Source organism: Dendrobates tinctorius, unplaced genomic scaffold (assembly GCF_039654945.1).
Source record: "Dendrobates tinctorius isolate UK_male_01 unplaced genomic scaffold, ASM3965494v1 ptg000049l, whole genome shotgun sequence".
NCBI classification, from domain to species: Eukaryota; Metazoa; Chordata; class Amphibia; order Anura; family Dendrobatidae; genus Dendrobates; species Dendrobates tinctorius.
Window position 1 is genome coordinate 10710662 of NW_027361717.1, and position 14381 is coordinate 10725042.

General features: G+C 42.8%; 1 protein-coding gene across 1 annotated transcript in view; it reads left to right on the forward strand.

The window, feature by feature from the left end:
- The window catches only part of NCK1 (NCK adaptor protein 1), a 139796-nt gene that overhangs the window by 73468 nt on the left and 51947 nt on the right, over positions 1–14381 (forward strand). Inside the window, exon 3 of the mRNA XM_073576504.1 lies at positions 5017–5263. Within this exon, the coding sequence (XP_073432605.1) occupies positions 5035–5263 (229 nt within the window). The 5' untranslated portion in view covers positions 5017–5034. The remainder of the gene's footprint in view (positions 1–5016; positions 5264–14381) is intronic.

Genomic DNA, 14381 nt, shown 5'->3' on the forward strand with positions numbered 1-14381 from the left:
CTTGGTTCGTCAGTGACCTTGAGAACTGTGGCTCCCCTTCCTGAATGAGTCGTTTCATGTATTGTCTGATTACACTTAGAAACAGGAAACTGCCACACTTCTATTTAATAGCAAAGAATACGCCAGAAGAGCCTACACTGATTACTGTGCTCACATCATCCAGAAATACGTACAGCGCCGGGGTCCTGGGCCAAATCCCACCAAGGACAACGTCTGCAGGGAGTTTGTATGTTCTCCCCGGGTTCTCCGGTTTCCTCCCACATTCCAGAGACCTACTGATAGGGAATGTGGATTGTGAGCCCCAATGGGGACAGTGATGATGTCTGTAAAGCGCTGTGCCATTAATGCCGCTATATGTGTAAAGTAAAATAAATCCTGGAAAATATAGGGACAGCGCAGTTTGACAACCTCATTGAAACCTGTTGGACCGCACTTTAATTATTGACTTGTGTTTGGCTCTGCTGGTTTCCATCATAGTCTCATTTAGGTTTCTGATACTCTCATCATTTTTATTTTTCTGGCCCATAACCACAAAACGTGCAGATGTGAACACATCCTTACAAGCTGCATTGTGCTCTGATAGTGTGCGCTGTCTCCGTGTCCTGCAGTTGGGACTGGTACCGAAGTTTCCGTCAAACTAAAAAGCCGCTAATTGCCGTAGTAATATCTGTTCCTCAAACATCTTGCTGCCTGACCGGACAAAGACTGATGGTGACCTGTGCCCACATTGCCTATTCTATGACCTATGTATCCAGCGCTTGCTGTGTGCCTCATTTTATTCACTTCGTTAGCCATCATTTTCACTATTTTTCAGAACAATACTTTGGGAGATATAATTCAGCAAAGATGACTCGTGCAAACTTTTTTTTTTTTTTAAGCCTTTTAAAGGGAATCTGTCACCTCATTTTGGCACGATATTTAAATGACTTGGGTCTGGTCCGATAGGCAGTGTTTTGGGTCCTTTCCTCCACCCCTCCTTGGCCGCGGTCCGCAATATTTCAGGGAATTTCCGTACTTGGCCTCCATCTTACGCGCGTGCGCATTGCATTCTGGACTTGCGCACACGCAGTATGCTTTGCCCAACTGCGGGCAAAGCCGAAAAGCATTAGTGCGCATGCGCTGGTGAAATATGTCCCAGAACACCGCAAAATACTTCTGGGACATAGTTCACTGGCGCATGTGCACTAATGCTTTTCGGCTTTGCCTGCAGTTGGGCAAAGCATACTGCGCATGTGCGAGTCCAGATTGCAATGCGCACGCACGTAATATGGAGGCCAAGTACAGAAACTCCCTGAAATATTGCGGACAGCGGCCAAGGAGGGGTGTAGGAAAGGACCCAAAACACTGCTCATCGGACCGGACCCAAGGCATTTCAAAATCACGCGCCAAAATGAGGAGACAGATTCCCTTTAATAGGTTTTTATTATTTTTGCGTTATGTGCTAGTAGTTTTTTTTTTTTTTTTTTTTTTTACGAATCCTTAACCACTTTTTTTTATTTTTGGTTTTGCATCTTCTATTTTTTGTTCCCATTCTTCCCAGAGCCATAATTTTTGTTATTTTTTTGGTTAATATGGCCATGTGAAGGCTTGTTTTTTGCGGGACAAGTTGTACTTTTGAACGACACCATTGGTTTTACCATGTCATGCTGTACTGCTTTTCAGCTTTGCCCGCAGTTGTGCCAAGCATACTGCGCACGCGCGAAATCTACGCAATCTGCGATATTCACGGCAAGGAATGCGTACAGGAAGCCGAGGAGGGGTGGAGTGAGGGAACCGAGGTGCAGCTGCACACTTAGCTATTAGCCTGTTTCTATTCCAGTCTACACTGTTAGCACTATTGTTGTACATAGCGATTGCAGTGCCTTTAAAAAGCACATGGTATAGTGAGAGCAGCATTTAGGAGAACTGCTGTGCAATCAGCCATAGGTAGGGGTATAGGGCTTGTGAGTTTGCAGGACTGATAACCGGTCAAGCGCTGGCAGGGAGGAAGGTGCAAACTTAACTGGTGCTTATAATTTCAATAGGCTGGAGAGAGCCGATTGGGATTTTTGGAGTTGACTGCTATCCTGGAATGTATCTACTTGGCCAGGCTTCTTGGATGGTAACCTTGGGAACAAGCTGCACATTATGTAAGACTGATGGGACTTTGTCAGCACAGAATGACTGTTCAAACCAAGTACAAGCGCTCAGTGCATCATGGCGTGGCCAAACATTCTTGATTTCCATTTATCGCTGCCCTTCTATGAAGCCATAGCGATCAATAAAAAAAGGGGGCCTGGAGCTAGAGGGAGAACAAGCAGGTGGGAAGTTGCACATAAATGTTTGACAATGGCGTGATGCACCGAGCGTCTGAACTTGGTTTGCACAGTCGTTCTGTGTGAATAGTCCCTTTCAAAGCTCTCACAGCAGTAGAATTAGCATCAGGAAACAATCACTGACCTCAGGGAGACCAGTCAAAGAAAACACTGCGGCAGCTGGCAAAGGCGCTCAATCAGTGAAATCCTAGGTGCATTGCTCCCTGGGAAATACGAATATGCGAATAAAGTCCGTGGAGCCTCATTTAAGAGTCTCAAACACAGGACTAGCCAGATCTTCCTCCAGGGAAGTACCGAGCCAAGGGGTGGCTCCTTTCGGAAACCACCATTACCACCATATTAAGTGGCCCTGTATGTCAATATCCAGCTCTTTACGAGTTTACAGATATGACAAGGGAAATACCAAGGCCAGGTATCCATCCACAGACAGCTGTTTCGGGGTGTTGCCCCTCATCAGTGGGGAGTAGGATTCTGGCTAGGTAGGAGCAATGCCTAGTAGACCAACATAACGAAACAATCATTGACCTCAGGGAGACCAGTCAAAGAAAACACTGTGGCAGCCGGCAAAGGCGCTCAATCAGTGAAATCCTAGGTGCAATGCTCCCTGGGAAATAAGAATATGCAAATAAAGTCCGAGGAGCCTCATTTAAGAGTCTCAAACACAGGACTAGCCAGATCTTCCTCCAGGGAAGGACCCAGCAGTAGAATTAGAGCAGATAGAAAAAGCAAGTCAATTGTAAACTTTCTTATTTTTGTGCCATCTACATATCTATCAATTTCGTAAGATAAGAATAACCCTTTAAGGTGCTAACAAACCCTTGCTTTTCCCCAGTTTATTAGCTTTGCCTTTAGCTGTATTGAAAACAGGTCAGGGCGGAGATATCATTTGTGCAACCTGGACCTCTGTGTGGTCGCCCAAGAAGTAAAGGGGCCCATTTATATCTCCAAAGCAGATGCATTTTTAGGAGCTCTTGGGCTGCAAGCGGCCCATAAATTGTTCTTGTGCAGGAGCCCTTTTCTGTCTGTGTCCACCAGTGTATCAGGGTGTACTCATTTAGAGTACAGATGATGGCAGTGATGGCTCCGTGCCTGTCTCCTCCTCTGAGGCTGTGTTCACAGTGTTTTTTTTCTCGTTTTTCCCCGCTGATTTACCAAAAAATCTGCTCAAACGCTTAAAAGAACCTTCCCATTCATTTTAATACATTTTGCACTTTTTGTGCATATTGATGCGTTTTTTACTGCGAAAAAAATGCTTTGCGGTAAAAAACACAGCATGCTCATTAATTTCGCGGTAACTTCCGCATTTCTGGCTATTTTCTATGTGTCTGGGGACGCGTGGAAAAAAAACCGTGCGTTTTCTGGGAAGGAGTCCTGTTTTTATGCAGAAATTTTCTGCATACGTGTGCACATAGCCTGAGTGTTGTGCTTATCAAAATAATCTCTCGGAGCAGCTTATCCCCAGAATTGGTGAGACACAGATGCTGAGCTTTCACTGCCATCATCTGTACCCCAAATGAGTACTTTCTGATATTAATGCAGCTGTAGGCAGTAAAATACATTGGGGAATAAGCAGGAATTTGGAATTTTTTATGGTGTTCCCGACAAATGATCCAAGTGCATTATTAAAAATAGTGGTTCCTCCGACCGTTACTGCTCTTATCAAGGTTATGAGAATGTTGAGACACTGATTACTGTAAGAAGTGTTGACAGAGGGCGATTGCAGCTCAATGCATAGCATAGCGCTGGACTACAGTATAACGGCTTTAGTGTTCCTCCTCAGCTTTGCACTGCGCATGGCGGGGTGTGGATTGTTCACCGCTAGTGCTGCCACAGCCTAACAGGTGTCGTCAGAGACAGACTGCAGTCTCCTATGAGCTGCGTTTGCCATATGTGTTGAGCACTGTCACATACACCCCGACAAATTTAAAAATGGCAGCCCCCTGTACATTAGGAAAAAAACACTCCAGAGAATTCATTTTTTTCTCCGCTTTATTTTCCTGCCTCCTGAACTTGAAACTTAAATATAGCTCAACTCTGTTTTGTTCAAAACCAGACTGACTGTCTGCACGATGAGGCGACAATACATGTATGGAGAGTGAAAGGGGTAAGAGGAGCAAAGTGCGAAAACAAGCAGTAGGAAATGTAGGTGGATCGTTCTGAGTTTTCTAACAAGTCTTTTACCTCAAGCCAGAGCTGGATGCACATCTATTCAGCTCAGTACTGTTGTATAATTACCTCCATGGTGTTGCTGCTGCTTTTGAAGAGCATGAATCCAGCACAGTGTGTTGTGTATGGAAGACGTCATTGTAGCTTGTCTTCTCCCACCAGCTTAGAGTCAATTTCAAATTAAGAGACTTGGTCTGCAGAGGGGAAAACTACTGAAAACGCATGATCCGTCATATAATGGCCAGAAATGTATTTATTCCTCGTACACACTGGACATCTTATTCTGATAAATTGAAAGCGTGGTTACCCTTTTAATGCATGTTTCTTTGTGTTACTGATCAATCTGCATTTTTGAAAGCATTTCCTTGTGTTTTATTGGATGAGTTCTGTTAACTATGATCCATTTAGTGATTTTATTTACGCTAACGGACATCACAAGATGAAGAGGCTCCAGCATCGTGTGCACCAAGTTCCCTTACTGTACATGTGTCTTGTGTATGCATCAAAACTAATGATTTGGCATGTTTCATTTCAGTGCCAACAAGCTTAGAAGATGACAACAGAAGAGGTGGTCGTGATCGCCAAGTTTGACTACGTGGCCCAGCAAGATCAGGAACTGGACATCAAAAAGAACGAGCGCCTCCTCCTTCTGGATGACTCCAAATCCTGGTGGCGTGTCCGCAACTCCGTGCACAAAACCGGCTTTGTACCGTCCAACTATGTCGAGAGAAAAAACAGCGCTCGAAAGGCCTCCATAGTGAAAAATCTAAAAGACACATTGGGTAAGTCCTTCATAGGTTATGGATTATTTAATGCACTCTTCAGGATCCAGTGACCGCAAAGTGGAGCAAAATGTAAGGGCTTCAGCTTTCTGTCCAGGAATTGTGTCTGCAGATATTTTGGAGAACTGTGTGGGGGACAACAGCGCTCACACAGAGAAGTATCACCTGGTAGAGATAGTGAGAGGCGGGGGTATGCGCTCACCTGGCGGTGTTGTGTGAAGGCACAACGCCTGTAGATGCCCCATGGTTGGAGGAGAGAATCTTCTTCCAGATGTATAATAGTAGAGGAGGACGATATCACATTGAATGGGTTACTGAATGAGAAGCTTTTTATGTTTCCAAATAGTTCATTTTACTTTTATGTCTGTAGATTAGCATGGAAACATGAAAATATTCAGATTATGAAAATCTACAGACCTGAAGCTTTTACTACTTTCTAGAGAGAACATTGGTTATATGTTGATATTGCATTTCCGGTACTGCCACATCTCTTGAAACAACCACATTAAAAGCAGATCTGTCACCAAATTTCAAAATACTAATTGCTTAAGTTATTACTTAAATCTCTTAAACCTGATGAGGCTGTTGTACTTACAGTGGGTACGGAAAGTATTCAGACCCCTTTAAATTTTTCACTCTTTGTTTCATTGCAGCCATTTGGTAAATTCAAAAAGTTCATTTTTTTCTCATTAATGTACACTCTGCACCCCATCTTGATTGAAAAAAACAGGAATGTAGAAATTTTTGTAAATGTATTAAAAAAGAAAAACTGAAATATCACATGGTTGTAAGTATTCAGACCCTTTGCTCAGTTTTGAGTAGAAGCACCCTTTTGAGCTAGTACAGCCTTGAGTCGTCTTGGGAATGGTGCAACAAGTTTTTCACACCTGGATTTGGGAATCCTCTGCCATTCTTCCTTGCACATCTTCTCCAGTTCCATCAGGTTGGATGGTGACTGTTGGTGGACAGCCATTTTCACACCTCTCCAGAGAAGCTCAATTGGGTTTAGGTCAGGGCTCTGGCTGGGCCAGTCAAGAATGGTCACAGAAGCCATTCCTGTGTTATTTTAGCTGTGTGCTTAGGGTCATTGTCTTGCTGAAAGGTGAAACTTCAGCCAAGTCTGAGGTCCAGAGCACTCTGCAAGAGTTTTTCATCCAGGATATCTCTGTACTTGGCCACATTCATGTTTCCTCCAATTCATCATGTCCCTGCAGCTGAAAAACACCCCCATAGCATGATGTTGCCACCACCATGTTTCACTGTTAGAATTGTACTGGGCAAGTGATGAGCAGTGCCTGGTTTTCTCCACAGATACCGCTTAAAATTATCACCAAAAAGTTCTATCTTCATCTCACCAGACCAGAGAATCTTATTTCTCATAGTCTTGGGAGTCCTTCATGTGTTATTTAGCAAACTCTATGCGGGCTTTCATATGTCTGGCACTGAGGAGAGGCATCCATCGGGCCACTCTGCCATAAAGGCCTGACTGGTGGAGGGCTGCAGTGATAGTTGACTTTGTGGAACTTTCTCCCATCTCCCTACTGCGTCTGTGGAGCTCAGCCTCAGTGATCTTGGGGTTCTTCTTTACCTCTCTCACCAAGGCTCTTCTCCCACGATTGCTCAGTTTGGTTGGACGGCCAGGTTTAGGAAGACTTCTGGTGGTCCCAAATTCAAGGATTATGGAGGCCACTGTGCTCTTAGGAACCTTGAGTACAGCAGAAATTCTTTTGTAAACATGGTCAGATCTGTGCCTTGCCACAATTCTGTCTCTGAGTTCCTTGGCCAGTTCCTTTTACCTCATGTTTCTCATTTGGTCTGACATGCGCTGTGAGCTGTGAGGTCTTATATAGATAGGTGTGTGCCTTTACAAATCAAGTCCTATCAGTTTAATTACACACAGCTGGACTCTATTGAAGGAGTAGAACCATCTCAAGGAGGATCACAAGGAAATGGACAGCATGAGACTTAAATATGATTGTCTGAGAAAAGGGTCTGAATACTTATGACCATGTTGTATTTCAGTTTTTCTTTTTTAATAAATTTGCAAAATTTTCTACATTTGTTTTTCGGTCAAGAGTGTGCATTATTGGGAAAAAAAATAACTTTTTTGAATTACCAAATGGATGCAATGAAAGAGTGAAAAATTTAAAGGGATGTGAATACTTTCCATACCCACTGTACTTTGACCGCTAGACAGCAAGCAAGAAGCTGATCGGCAGTCGCTTAATGCCACCGATTGGCTGATGTAACTAAACCCGTAGTAGTACACACAGTTATTGTGCTGTCACTCCTGGATTGTGGAGAAGGACTTCTACTTCTACAGATGGTGCAGGGAGGAATAATCATAGAATTATAGCGTTGGAAGGGACCTCCTGGGCCATCTAGTCCATCCCCCTGCTCAAAGCAGGATTTGCTAAATCATCCCAGACAGATATCTGTCCAGCCTCTGTTTGAAGACTTGTATTGAAGGAGAACTCACCACCTCTCGTGGGCAGCCTGTTCCACTCATTGATCACTCAATCTCTCCAGTATGACTTTTTTTTTTTTTTTTTTTAAAATAAGAAAAAGTCAGATGCTACATTTAAAAATTAGTATTGAGTGTAGATGTAAAAAAAAAAAAAAAGTACTACAAACTAAAATGAAGGACATGAGACGCGCTTTATGTAAAAAGAAGCAAGGGAACTGAGAAACACGTACAAGGACCGCTTCTCCACCAATGCTATGCCTCCTTGCCTGGCTGAGGTGTCCCTGCTTTCATACCCACATGTAACTACTTTCACTTAAGGTTTTGTTTAGTTTTACTCTTCTAAGTTACTGAAATGTTTGACCCATTATACAAACCTTTGGGTCATATCTTCACCAGAATATGGTGTGCTGCCGAGAGCGTGAGAAGCAAGTGATGTGCTCTGTTCTGTCTCCTATCATACAGTGGTATCAAAATCTAAAACTGGAACCAAATCAGCTCACATTATGAAAGCTGAAATGGGGAATGACACAGTAACTCCTTCCCTGCCACTCCTCTTCTCTGCCCCCCCAACGGACATCAGTGTTTCCTTTTACAGTGGAAGTCATGCCCTTGTGCCAGATTTGTTTGGCGTGTTCAAACATTGACTGACGAATCCCATTATCTGTAATGGTCATCAGGTTTTCCATTGTTTTGACTCCGTGAATTTGCTGAGTTCTGTAAATGTAAATATCAGGCAAATGTTACTGATTTGCCTTCCTGGCTTTTGACTGCTTAGTTGGTATTAGGGAATCCAGTGCAAAAGTTTTGGCATCCTTGGAGATTGGTGTGCTCAGATAACTTTCACAAAGGTTTCAGACCTTAACTAGCCTGTTAAGGTTATGGCTTGTTCACTATCATCATTAGAAAAGGCCAGGTGATTTCCCAGCTTTATAAAGACCCTGCCTCCTCTAACCTTGTGTCAAAAAAACCAGCAGCCATGGGTTCTTCTACCCAGCACTCTGAAAATGAGAATGGTGGAGGCCCACAAAGCAGGAGAAAGGCTATAAGAAGATAGCAAATTGTTTTCAAGTTGCCCTTTCCTCGGTTCGAAAGGTAATTAAGAAATGGCTGTGACCAGGGACGTTGGGGGTGAAGATAAGGTCTGGAAGACCAAGCAAAATTTCAGTGAGAGCTGCTTGTAGGTTTTCTAGAGAGGCAAATCAGAACCACAACTTGACTGCAAAAGACTTTCAGAAAGCTCTGGCATATTTTGGAGTTGTGGTACATTGTTCTATTGTTCAGACACCTGCCTAAATATGATCTTCATGGAAGAGTCATCAGAAAAAAACCTCTCCTGTGCCCTCACCATAAAATTCAGCATCAGAAGTATGCAAAAGAACATCTAAGCAAGCCTGATGTATTTTGGAAATAAGTCCTATGGACCGATGAATTTAAAATAGAACTCTTTGGCCACATTGATCAAAGGTATGTGTGGGGGGAAAAAGGGCATGGAATTTCAGGAAAAGAACATCTTGACAACCATTAAGCATAGGGATGGATCAATCATACCTTGGGGTTGTGTTGCAGCCAATGGCACAGGGAACATTTCATGGGTAGAGAGAAAAATGGGAACATAACACAATGTGAAAAAAGCTGAAATTGAAAAGAGGATGGCTTCTACAAATGAATAATGATCCTAAACACACGTCAAAATCCACAATAGACTACCTCAAAAGGTGCGAGCTGTAGGTTTAGCAATGACCCTCACGGTCCCCTGATCTAAACATTGTTGAAAATCTGTGGCTAGACCTCAGAATAGCAGTGTATGCAAGACGGGCCAGGAATCTCACAGAAGTGGAAGAATTTTCCAAGGAATTCAAACATTCTTGTCTTCCAAGACAAAACACAAAAAGTGTTTACAACCTGTGATACTTTCAAAAATTGCTGATACTAGATTCTTACCATGCAGGGTGCCCAAATATTTGCATTGGCCCATTTTCCTTTTTGTAATTTTTAAAATGTAAAAGATGACAATATAAAGTAAATGTGTCATCTCTAACTTTAGGCCTTTTAGAGATCATTTCATCTTCAATTTGCGTAACCGTTCACAATAACGGTAATTTTGACCAGGGGTGCCCAAACTTTTACATGCCACTATATACCTTATTTTTCGGACTATAAGGTGCACCGGGACCATAAGACAAACCCCAAAATTTCAGAAAGAAAATGGGGGAAAAAAATTAATGTGTCAAATGGGGGTCCGTCTTACAGTCCTGAATTCAGCTTACCTGGGGGGATCGGCAGCACTCATGGAGCGGCGTCACAGGGGGTGTTTGGTGGTCCGGCGATGAAATGACCCAGATGTGGTGCGCAGGTTCGGTGATGCGGGGCTCTGCCGAGATTTTGTGAAAGCCCGGGGCCCCCTCACTTCCATTGCCTCAATGCTATGGCCTCTGGGAAAATGACTGCCGGTGGCGGCGCAGATTAAGATCTCAGCCCGATTAATGGGAGGGCTTCTTTAATGATTTGGGTTGGAGCAGTTGTTTATATTTGGTCATTTTTATGTTACATTTCTTAATAATTAGTTGTCGTTTTGACCTATACTTTTTACCTGTGTACTGTAGAGGTCGTAGACTTTACTGTATACATTAAAAGGATTGTCCTCTACTTTTTATTAGTTTAAAGACAACCTGTGGTCAGGATATTAGACTCGTTACTGAAAGCATGTGTGGAAAGTCCCTGTAAGGCCTGTTTCACACTTCCATTTTTTGGCATCAGTCAAAATCCGCCGTTTTGATGGAATGACGGATCTGTCGAAATTAGTGAAAAACGGATGCAACTGATCCGTTTTTTTGACTGATCGGTTTAGTGGATCCACCGAAAAAACGGATCCGTTTAATCAGTTGCATCTGATTTTTTTCATCCGTTTCTTGCGTTTTTTGATGGATCCGTCGAAACTGCAGATTTCGGAATGTAAAGTAATATGATTCTAGAGGGAGAGAGATTGATTTTGACTGATGCCAAAAAAATGGAAGTGTGAAACAGGCCTAACACAGATTAAGTTCATACCTTTACTTGTGCTATTTTTGGTCATTGCCATCTTGCCTGCCTCTCTCCCTTTTTCTCCTGACTTTGGAACTTCACTCTTATGATCTGCTTCCTTTGCCCAATATTTTGCATTGAAAATATACAATCTCCAATGCCTTAAATCGTTTTTTTAGCATATTTATACATGCACCATTTTCTGGCCTGAGGTATGATAAGTCATTGTCCCCTGTGAGAAGATCTGTGCAATTGTTACATTTTCTTCTCCTCACTCCCTTCCGCAGCAATTGTCCAGCAGCTGCAGTCTGTAATTATCTTTAAAGGCCCCGTCACACTAAGCAAGATCACTAGCGATATCGCTAAAGCGTCACCGATTTTGTGACGTAGCAGCGATATTGCTAGCGATATCGCTATGTGTGATACTTACTTCCGACCGGCTCCCCCGCTGTCCATCGCTGATCGCGCGAGAACAGCCTGGACCATTTCTCGTCGGCCGCTTTCTGCTGGCGCCAACGAGTGACGCGTGGACGCGGGCGGGAGGACGTCTTCATCGCTGCGTCTGACAGGTAAGTATCGACCGCCGACCGCTGCTATGTCGCTGGTGAGATCTGCCTGTGTGGCAGCTCACTAGCGACCATTTAGAGATGCACCAGTGATCCTGACCGGGTCGTATCGTTGTCGAGATCGCTGGTGCATCGCTAAGTGTGACGGTACCTTAAGACCTCCTTCATTAACCGATTAGGTATTTCTTACGGCTAGACATTACCAGTAGAGTTGAGCGACTTTGGTCGGATCGGGTTTCATGAAACAAAATTTGTTTCAGATGAAACTAGTTCGACTAGAGCAAAAAAAGTCGGAGTTTCGTCCGAAACCCGACCCCAATGCAAGTCAATGGGAAATAAAAGTCGACATTGAGCAGATGACATTCATCCACTCAATGCCGACTTTTAATTCCCATTGACTTGCATTGGGGTCGGGTTTTGGACGAAACTCTGACTTTTTTTTGCTCTAGTCGGACTAGTTTCATGTGTAACAAATTTTGTTTCATGAAACCCGATCCGACCAAAGTCGCTCAACTCTAATTACCAGTACTTATACCAAAGACAGGTTCCATGCTGCCTATTCATGACCCAGGTCTCCAAAGGAGCCCTCCTCCACCCACCCAAAAAAAAAGCTGTCTAATGGCCATGTTTACAGATCCAAAGTGCAGAACAATGTGTGTTTGCTTTGGGCAATAGTGCCAGATTTTGGTAAATCGGGCCCCATGTTTGGAAACCCCTTATTACTTCCATTGTTAAGGGATTGCAAGTTTCTCCTGATGGTGCATCCCACCGTTGGAACGGCTTTGTATCATCTCGGGACCCCCTAGAAATCATGTATTTCTGTCTTACTTTATGAATGGAAGTTTTTAAAACCTTTATAATTACTCGCTGAGTCGGTATCGATGGCAGGAAACAATAGGGTATTTGGATTCCTCTGACATCTGTGGGGTTTCTCTTTACCAGCTCTGAAATAAGAAAGATGTTAATAAGCAATCCCCGAGAGTTTCGTTTGTGTTTAGAGGATTTCTTCGTTTTGCTATCAGCTATTTAAAGAGTTTCCGCTGTGTGTTTTTCCTTTGTAAATCAATAGTACATGTGAAAGTAAGAAACTATGTAATATATCACATCAGAGAAATTTGCATCTTTCTGCTCTTGGAATAATCTTTCATTCTCATAAAAAAGAGTAAAATATCTCTTAAAAGACAGCAGAAGGTCCCAGTACTGAGATAGGAGATGATAGTTGCTGCTGATAAAGTTCTCTGGAAAACTGTAACTGTGACTTCAGGAGAACTTGCAGCAGAATGTCAGTGTCTGCCTCTAGCTCTTCCCTCCTCCATAGAATATTACAAGCACCAACTCTCATCTCCTATCTTAGTAATGGGGGAATTTTTTTTTTTTTACTTAGCGTGGATTTTTTCCCATTGAATTGATAGTGAAAAATCAGTCCAGGAGGAGAAAGTTGCAGGTTTCTGATTAAAATATATGACAATGTTTCTTGTTTTCATATATAGGATTGATTTAGTAAATAAAAATTAAAACAACAGTAACTCTTTAATACTGGATTGTCAGGCTGACTTTTTTTATAGTTTTATTTTCCTCTTAAAAGAAATATGTCAAAAGATTTTGAAGCCTATTCTGAGAGTAGCATGATGTAGGGACAGAGATCCTAATTCCAGCAATGCATCGCTTACTGGGATGATTGCTGTATTTTTGATAAAATCGCTTATCAGAAGGAGATTATCACTAGAGGACTTGTAAACCTGCAGCCAGGTAGTCCTCCATATTCATGAGCCCTGTATAACCTCAGCAGTGATTTGGGTGCTTTCTGCCTATGCACAGTGTACATGGATAGCTGCCAGTCAGTGATGTGGGTGAGGCTAAACAGAGCTCAGTATTCAGCAAACTGTTAGATTTGCAACAAAAAAAAACCTATGATTTTATCAAAACTGCAGCAAGTAGATCAGTATGTGACACCGTGGGAATCAGCGTCTCTGCCCTTGCATTATCCTGCTCTCAGATGAAATGTGAAAATAAACTGGTGGCAGATTCCCTTTACAAACCACCTTCTGGAAGAAAAAGTCAATAAAGTTTTTTTTTCTAGGATAAACGCCCGAAGAACATGTTGCTTCATTTTCCACATGAACACAAAAAAAAGCAAAACAGGAAAAGCCAGCACCAGGTGCACTATTAGGGTGTGTGCACACGTTGCAGATTCTGCTGTGGAATTTTTCGCGCAGATTTTGCAAAATCCGCAGGTAAAATGACCTGCATTTTACCTGCAGATTTAGTGCAGTTTTTGTGCGGATTTCCTCTGCAGTTTTACACCTGCGGATTTCTATAATAGAGCAGATGTAAAACTGCAGCAGAACTGCACAAAAGAAGTGACATGCTGCAGTTTTAAATCTGCACCAAATCTGCGTGGAAAAATCTGCAGCATGTGCACAGCGTTTTTTGTTTTACATAGCCTTAAATGGTACTGTACATCACTTGCAGTTCTGCAGGGCCAAATCTGCTGCAGAACTGCATAAGAATCCACACCGTGTGCACAGACCCTAAGGGTCTGTGCACACGTTGTGGATTCTGCTGCGGATCTGCAGTGGATTTTGCCCTGCAGATCCGCAGCAGATTCTTCTGCGTTGTACAGTACCTTTATAACCTATGTAGAATAAAAAACGCTGTGCACACGCTGCAGAAAAATCCACATCATAAACGCTGCGGGTTCATTTCTGCAGCATATCAATTCTTTGCGGATTCCGCGCGTTTTACACCTGCTCCATTATAGGAATCTGAACAAAATCTGCAGGTCATTTTACCTGTGGCTTTAGCAAAATCCGCAGGACAATCTGCACCGTGTGCACATACCCTTGGGTGTGTTCCCTTTGACAGCAATAGGAAACTGATTCAGACAGTATTTAAAGCGTCTTCCATGTGAGTTTTGGAGCAAAATCCACTTTAAAAACAAAAAAAAAATGCTGTGAACAAAAATCCTGAAAGTACGTTTACAAGTTTATTTTTAATTTCATATTTCAGGACATATTACACATTAATAGTGTCAGTCTTTGCTGATAAATCACTTGTGAGGCCA